Here is an 8,929-nt window from a genome sequence, read left to right as displayed (position 1 = left end):
AAAAAATATTTATACGCCATAAAAAACAGCAATTTTTTAAATTTCTAATTGCTTGTAGTTCATAGCAACATCAACCGGTTGCCGTGAAATTTTGTACATGCATATGTATAATTTACTTAGATCTATGATGTTTCAAATTTTTATTAGGGAGTCGAATAAAAAACTTAAAAATTGAGTCCTTTACTGTTTTCCTTTTATGTTTTTTATTTCACATTATATAATAAACTAAGCCTTCCAACATCTCAAATAAAATTAAACTGTTTCATCCAATATTAAAAAAGTTATTCCATTTTGAAGTACTAATTGGAATTGCTGTAAATCAAGCATCAAGAGTTAATTCCCACAAATGCCCGAAAAACCGGCGATGATCGAATCCACCAGAAAATTAGATCGCGTTTTGTTGCGAATCCGAATATGAAACATCGCGTATGCATCGAGTGATCCGAGAACGGAGAGCTGCTCTCTATTCTGGCTGAGGCCTCAGCGGGTATTTATTAATAGAGATTAAACTCCGCGTCGTGTCGTGCCGTGTGCAAACGCTCTCCCGCGCAGGACGCACGCTGTTAGAGCAGTCTGACTCAGACAGCGGTCCATGTACCAATTTCGCCAAAATAAACGTGGAAAAATTAGCAATCGGTCTACGATCAAACTTCAATCTCTGTCGATTGTTATAAAGTACTTACTTCTAGTGTTCAAAATAAACAACCGCGTCGGAACTGTGTGTGCGGTCGTATGAATTTGGTGTTTCTCGTTCGAACGTCGTTCGAACGACGACCAGTTCGTGAGTTGCCAGGAACTTTGATATTGGTTTCATATTTATGTGCCCTCCGTGCAAACCTACTACAGTTCGTTTACCATTGCTTGACGTTACGACCGTTTAGGTCCATTCGTTGGAAGCTCACCTTTACATTTCCATTTCCGGGCTGATTTTTATACCATCGTGTTAAACGGGGAAATACTTCATGCCAATCACAGGATAAATTTCAGTTAGTCATATTCTCACACTTGTGCGCGCTTTCTCATGGAAGCTCGTGCACTCACTGTAATGAAATGCATTCACCGCGTTCTGTTTATCTGAGGTTAATTGCTACCCGTTATTGATACTTCGTAAATTATCGTTTCGCAATCCAAACAGATCATTTCCTTCAATTGCATAATCCTGATTGAAAGTCTTATAATATAACCTCATTGATCTCTGCTTAATTGAAGTCGCGGTACCTTGACGTTCGATTACGATCTATTTAGGTCTATTTACTGAAAGCTCATCGTTCAATTTCCGGAGCGATTTTTATACAATCGTGTTAAACAGGAAACACTTCATGTCAATTGCAGGATGAATTTCAGTTCATCTACTCATCGCATTACTTCTAGGCGCTTTCTCGGAAGCTCGGGTACTTACTGTAATGAAATGCGTTTACCATGTTCTGTTGACCTGAGATTAATCGATATTCGATCAATTATCGCAGGGTAAACAAATCATTTTCGCATAATTCTGATTGCAATTCTTTTAATATAACCTCATTGATCTCTGCTTTATTGAAGTTGCAATACGATGTGACCACACACGTTTCATGCATGTCGTCGACGAATCGATTGTACTGATAACTCACAGTCGCTTTCCAAACGCGACCAGTCTGACTCAACGTTTCGACAATTTTTTATCTTTTCCCCGTAGTCGAAAGCATTAATCGGTCCGACGAGCTCTCGTTATCTTAACGTTCGATTAACTGGAAACAATTGCCCCGCCACTTGTTGCAATTTAGGCAGTTGAAGTGTGCAGCTACTGACGTAACGTCTATTATTACGTACTATTGTTAACTGCAACATTGTATCGATGCCAAAATCTTTTATAATTCCGTGTATTTGTTCTAAGATAGTTGTTGCCTTTGCTTTCTATATTAATCAACATAAAGCTTAAAGATAATCAGTTGTAAATACAGCGCCTTTTCTATATTAGAAGTCCAAAAGAGTAATTTTGGTTATTACAAAAAGTTTTTCAATAAGCTTTCGAAAGTTGTTTGTAAATGAAACATATTTATATTCAAAGAATTGATAAAATTTTTATTGTAAATTATGGTATGATCCTTTATAATTAAGTATGAAATACAATATTAGATAAATGACTACCTAAATTTGTTTTACACGATAATATTCTTTCGTCAAAATTTTTGGTCACGCCCACACATTCCTACAAATATTTTCCTTCAGTCCTGTTTGTGGATTGTTCTGATAGACTTGTCCTTTGACATAACTCCAAAATAAAGGAAGGAACATAAGAATGAGTCACTGTGTGCAGATGTGACAAAAAATGTTGATAAGTTATATCCATGTACAAAGTTTCATAAAAATCGCTTGATGTTGTTCTGAGCTATATATGATTAAGGTTGTATGAGCTATAAGATCAAAAATTTAAGAAGCATGATAAAAAGCTATGTAATATTTGATGCATACACTTTTTGGAAAAATGATATTTACAGGCGACTAAGGTTTATAAAATTATTTGACGTATTTTTATTAAGTAGAAGCAATTTTTAAGGTATAATTTGTAATATTTTGACACATTCTTTGTTAGGATTATATCTAACTTGCAACTGTCTATAAGTTGTACAATTCTTACTTTTCATTGTAAATTTTAAATTATATTCTCGAAGTTGATATTACTTCAATTTTTGAAATATTCTTAAAACGTGTATTATATTAATGATTATACAAAATTACAAAATTCTCTCATTCCTTCATTTATATGTTTTTATAAAATAAATATCATTTAATATAAGAATTAATGTAACAACTTTCTTAATGGCTTCGTACGATTTCTACAATTTTGCACAGTGTATTATTAACGTGATACCTAATAAATGTTAAAATGTCAATACTTTGTTATTGTTTTTATTTAACAGTTCATACAACGTTAACAATGAAGAAAATCGTAGAGTTTCACGACTTTCCTACAACTGATCGTAAATTAAAGAACTTTTCACACACACGTTTCGATAGGTCCAACTGTTTTATGATTTCACCAATTTTTATGAAACTTTGCACATGCATATGACTAATTTAGGTTTATAAACAGAATGTCTCAAATCTTTTATTAAACACCCCCAATAAAAAAGTTAAATTGTTTCTTCGCAATTCTGTTGAATAGCCAATTTTCTTTTATTTTTGCCACACATAATAAACTAAGCCATCTAATATTCCAAAATTCAAGTCGATTGGTCCAATAAAAAAGAAGTTATTCCCTTTCAAAAGATATTCGAATACTTTCGTGAGCCATTGTATTCTTTTGTATTTATACAGAGTGTCGTTGGGACCAACTGTATATTATGAATTACCGAAGTCAAATAGATAAAAATAGTTCAAATGAACTTATCCGGGAATGTTTTATTGGAAAAATATAAGTATTGATAGATTTACAGGCAAAATACGCCTCATTCTCGACGGAATGTACGTGATTTTCTTAATAGACAATTTCCTCAACATTGGACCGGACGCGGCCATTCAGTTAACCTTCTATAGGTTACCTAACTTAACGTCTCTGGACTTCTAGTTATGAGGTCACGTAAAGAAGTTGGATTAGAAAAATTCGATAGAAATAGATGAATTTTAGGAATGCATTCATAATGTATTTACTATTATTTCTTATATAGTTGGAATATTTGAAAGAGTTCGTTGATCACTAATTGGACGAAAGGAAGCTTGCATTTTTGCAGAGGGAGGAATTTTCGAATATTCATTATAACTGTCACAATAAATCATATATTCTTAAAAATATATAGTTTTTCAATAAAGCATTTTCGGATATAAATTCATATGAACTTTTTTCATCTATTTGACCCCAGTAATAAGTAGCATACGTACGGTCCAAACCTTCTTGGTCACCCTGTACATTCATTTTGTACAAAATTGCAAACAATTTTAAATACTTCTGACTTAGGCAACGACTACCTTAACCTCAATCTTCCGTTTCTGAATATCCACTCAGCTCGAGATATCTATATGAAAATTAGACAGCGAATTTTATGCATTTATAGAAAAATTGTCAAGAATGTTTGTCATGTCAAAAAGTATGCAAAATATTAAAAGATGTGCCTGTTAACAATTTTTAAATGATACAAGAAATATATATTTAAAATGCATTTTTTAAATTGTGAATGTTTTATATTGCATAAAAATCCGCGGTCTAATGAAAAATTCATTTATATGTTTTTATAAAATAAATATCATTTAATATAAGAATTAATGTAACAACTTTCTTAATGGCTTCGTACGATTTCTACAATTTTGCACAGTGTATTATTAACGTGATACCTAATAAATGTTAAAATGTCAATACTTTGTTATTGTTTTTATTTAACAGTTCATACAACGTTAACAATGAAGAAAATCGTAGAGTTTCACGACTTTCCTACAACTGATCGTAAATTAAAGAACTTTTCACACACACGTTTCGATAGGTCCAACTGTTTTATGATTTCACCAATTTTTATGAAACTTTGCACATGCATATGACTAATTTAGGTTTATAAACAGAATGTCTCAAATCTTTTATTAAACACCCCCAATAAAAAAGTTAAATTGTTTCTTCGCAATTCTGTTGAATAGCCAATTTTCTTTTATTTTTGCCACACATAATAAACTAAGCCATCTAATATTCCAAAATTCAAGTCGATTGGTCCAATAAAAAAGAAGTTATTCCCTTTCAAAAGATATTCGAATACTTTCGTGAGCCATTGTATTCTTTTGTATTTATACAGAGTGTCGTTGGGACCAACTGTATATTATGAATTACCGAAGTCAAATAGATAAAAATAGTTCAAATGAACTTATCCGGGAATGTTTTATTGGAAAAATATAAGTATTGATAGATTTACAGGCAAAATACGCCTCATTCTCGACGGAATGTACGTGATTTTCTTAATAGACAATTTCCTCAACATTGGACCGGACGCGGCCATTCAGTTAACCTTCTATAGGTTACCTAACTTAACGTCTCTGGACTTCTAGTTATGAGGTCACGTAAAGAAGTTGGATTAGAAAAATTCGATAGAAATAGATGAATTTTAGGAATGCATTCATAATGTATTTACTATTATTTCTTATATAGTTGGAATATTTGAAAGAGTTCGTTGATCACTAATTGGACGAAAGGAAGCTTGCATTTTTGCAGAGGGAGGAATTTTCGAATATTCATTATAACTGTCACAATAAATCATATATTCTTAAAAATATATAGTTTTTCAATAAAGCATTTTCGGATATAAATTCATATGAACTTTTTTCATCTATTTGACCCCAGTAATAAGTAGCATACGTACGGTCCAAACCTTCTTGGTCACCCTGTACATTCATTTTGTACAAAATTGCAAACAATTTTAAATACTTCTGACTTAGGCAACGACTACCTTAACCTCAATCTTCCGTTTCTGAATATCCACTCAGCTCGAGATATCTATATGAAAATTAGACAGCGAATTTTATGCATTTATAGAAAAATTGTCAAGAATGTTTGTCATGTCAAAAAGTATGCAAAATATTAAAAGATGTGCCTGTTAACAATTTTTAAATGATACAAGAAATATATATTTAAAATGCATTTTTTAAATTGTGAATGTTTTATATTGCATAAAAATCCGCGGTCTAATGAAAATAATACACGGAACTCGCTCTAGTTGTAACATTTTTTATCATCGCGTTCAGAGTTTCCGGTTCTTCAAGTCTCGCGTAGTTGTACATTTTCCAGATACAGGCGACGTTTTTCCTTTGGCAGCAAAAACGGAAACGTGGGTTCAACCGCGCGGTATCATTGTTGAAGTAGAGTGGTGCGTCACAAACAAAGAGCATCTTTGAAAGGTATCATCAGAAGTACAGAGCTCGTAATCGACTCCGTTTCACGCGCGTTTCGTTCGTTAAAGTGGAAACATATTTCACGTACTTGGAAGAACGTTGGGAGATCGTCGAGTGTCGCCTGGACTGCCGTTCGTAATGTAACTTTGAAAAAGTGACGCGGATTTGTACATTGAAGTGAAACAATGAAAAGAGAATACACGCTTAATAATGGATAAGCGGGTCTCTGTGTACTCGTACTTGGACAATTGATTAATTACTTTCGTTCGTTGTTTTTAGACTAAGTTTTATTCGAGTGTCGTCGTGTAACTTTCTGATCATCGAGTGAGAAAGTGTTATTACTATGTTGTAACGTGATAGGATAATAAAAACGCTGAATATTGACAAATGATGATAGTGCTTTTGCTGTGCGTCATCATGAAAATAGCCGAGTTTTCTGTGGGCCGTACAAGCCCACCGTTCCAAGTGCCTGCACGACCGCCGCATCTCTATTACAGGAAACGGAAACGGCAAGAACCGAAGTGTTACAGGCGAGCCACTGATAAGTGCAACTGCTTTTTGTACAATCGTAAGATACGATACATTCTATTTTCTAATAATTTCACAACTGTCTCGCAACAGATTAATTATCATTGCAGAAGAGTTGTACGCGTCATTCCGTTCAAGGTTGAGCGTGTTAGCAATCATTAATAAACGCGATGCTGAGAATAATAATAGTAATAACTTCCATTCAAATAAGCAAGGATCTGTCCTCTTTCACTCGAGATTGTCCTTTTGAGGATTATCTTATTATGATTGGATTAATACGTACGCTTTAAATAGGCTTACCATATTTTCGTCTTGTCGAATGAGGACAATATGACATTTGATAGAAAAAAAAGATGTATACTTATAAGCAGACTGCAGATTTTAGAAATCCAAAGTAAAACTTTAAGAGTATCAATTTAAGAAACAATATTTAGTGAAAATGCCCTTCAATCTTTTGAACATCATGACACGTATTTTAATATTCATACTTTATGTACTTTTGTGCACTATGCGTATTTTTTACGTTTTCTACATAATTTAATTTTGATACAAATGCATAAAATCCGCGGTCTTTACCAGTTTATTAGGTTTTAACACATTTTAACAGGAAACATTCTAAATCTTATAATTGACGTATTTTAACTTGTCATTTCTGTTATATTTTAATACAACAACAACAACAACAATAATAATAATAATAATAATTTGAATAAAATTGCGAAAATCTAGAAATTGCACATTTAAAAAACTCGGTCGGACTGTTTAAGATCTAAAAGTGGGAACATTCCCCACAAAAGTGGGGAAAAGAGGACGTATAGTCACCCTACATTAAACAATCTAAAGGAATTACATTAATGTACCTATTCTGATAGCTATATTTGGCATGGATAATTCTGGCTGACATCTGCTGAACCGTTTGAAAATGGAACGGAAATGAACTCGTGCAGTGATTCAGGATTTATTTTTATAAAATATCTCGCGATTAAATATATGATAAAATTATGATTAAAAAGTAAATGAAAAGAAAGTAAAATAAAGCTAATGTTTACCTAGCACAAGTGAAAATGTCTCTGCGCCAAGTGGAACCGGTGTTTGGCAGGGTTATGTTTCACTGTATCGCGCGTAAAATTCTCGCCTGCTCACAAAATTTGGCTCCTGAATTTCTTTGGCCGCTTCCTCCGCTTCTGCTTCTTGCTAAAATTATCCGACACTGCCCTCGACACTGGTAAACCACCGCACCGTGAAACATTTTTCCTCGCCCGCGTAGAAAACTATAATCAACATGATACGAAGACCGTCAGGAAAATGACTTCCGATTCAACTTCCCGGCTGTTATAAAATAATATTATATGTACTTTCATTTCTACAGCAACTAACAAATAGTGGACAGAGAGAATTTATATAATATAATAAAGCGATAACTCAATATTGTAAATATTTGGTCGAGCCACGTATGTAATCTAGTGTTTCATGTGCAATGACTCCCATTAATATTTGGACACATTTTCAAAACTGAATAACTTTTTTAATACAAGATTAAACTACTTAATTTTCTGTAGGTTGTAACAAGCCCGGGCTTACTGCATAATATGTAACAAAAATTGAGAAGAGTTATTCGTCAAAATCTCGAAAAGAAGGGGGAAAGAACTGGTTCTAATTCTAAAGCAGATGTTAAACGGTCAATGTTGTAAGAAATATGTTCAGTGACTTCTATTAATAGTCAGACACGTTTCAAAATAAAACAATTTCATTTTTGAATGATGTTTGGAAGCCTGATTTATTACGTAATATGTACTAAAGTTAAAAAGAATTGCCATTCGTCAGAATTTCGAAGAAAGAAGAACGTGATTTTTAATTTTTTAATTACAGTTTCCAATAAAGATTCTAATCATTCCGATTATAGATCTAAGTAAGTTAATGCATGTACAATGTGAAAGTTTCATAAAAATCTGTGAGAGCATGAAAAAGTTGGACACATCGAGATATGTAAAAATTTTTCAATTTATGTCAGTTATAGACCGGAAAATCGTAAAAAACTGCGATTTTTTTAAATGTCTAATCGCTTGTAGCTCATAGCTCATAGAATATTAATCGACTTTGAAGAAATTCTGTACCTGCATATAACTTACTTCGATCTACAAACGGAGTGATTCAAATTTTTATTAGAGACCCTACTACGAAAGTTAAAGGTCGTGTTTTTTACTTTTTTATTCGATACTTTGAAGGACAGCAATTGCTTTTAATATTTTTACATCATGTAGTAGACTAAGCTTTTTAACATCCCACAGAAAATTAAGTTGCTTGGTACAATATTAGAAAAGTTCAACTTTGACGGGAATCACTAAATAAAACTAGACTGCGGATATACAATTATAAGACAACTGAAAATGCAGAAATCATAAATACCACGTGTGATGTATAAGACAATAGATAATAAAGACCAGCAGTCTACATATAACTTACTCAATACTATAAAATCTGTTTTAAATTTTCATTACTGACCTAAATGAAGAACTTAAAAATCGTGACCTTTACCTTTTGTGGTTATGATTCTGGT

The 8,929-nt window shown here is 32.8% G+C and overlaps 1 protein-coding gene and 1 long non-coding RNA gene across 9 annotated transcripts in view; one reads left to right on the top strand and one right to left on the bottom strand.

Moving 5' to 3' along the window:
- The window catches only part of LOC108628252 (uncharacterized), a 27,861-nt gene that overhangs the window by 2,503 nt on the left and 16,429 nt on the right, over positions 1-8,929 (top strand). For 3 of the 8 annotated variants that reach the window (XM_018030031.2, XM_026816363.1, XM_018030035.2), the window contains exons 1-2: positions 560-781; positions 5,726-6,412. The exons of 1 other annotated variant lie outside the window; for it this stretch is intronic. In XM_018030031.2, coding sequence (XP_017885520.1) covers positions 6,232-6,412 — 181 coding nt within the window. In that variant the 5' untranslated portion in view covers positions 560-781; positions 5,726-6,231. Of the gene's footprint in view, positions 1-559; positions 782-5,632; positions 6,413-8,929 lie in introns of those variants that run through there. 4 more of the 8 variants (XM_018030026.2, XM_018030030.2, XM_018030029.2 and 1 more) reach the window with 4 other exon arrangements.
- Positions 1-8,929, bottom strand: part of LOC113464748 (uncharacterized) — a 25,891-nt gene that overhangs the window by 13,873 nt on the left and 3,089 nt on the right. Inside the window, exon 2 of the long non-coding RNA XR_003389603.1 lies at positions 7,422-7,643. This is a non-coding gene — a long non-coding RNA (uncharacterized LOC113464748). The remainder of the gene's footprint in view (positions 1-7,421; positions 7,644-8,929) is intronic.

This window comes from Ceratina calcarata, unplaced genomic scaffold (genome assembly GCF_001652005.2).
Source record: "Ceratina calcarata isolate Rehan_Ccalc_2016 unplaced genomic scaffold, ASM165200v1 scaffold514.2, whole genome shotgun sequence".
Taxonomy (NCBI): domain Eukaryota; kingdom Metazoa; phylum Arthropoda; class Insecta; order Hymenoptera; family Apidae; genus Ceratina; species Ceratina calcarata.
Note: the sequence above shows the minus strand (reverse complement) of the source record. Positions and strands in the feature narration are given on the sequence as shown.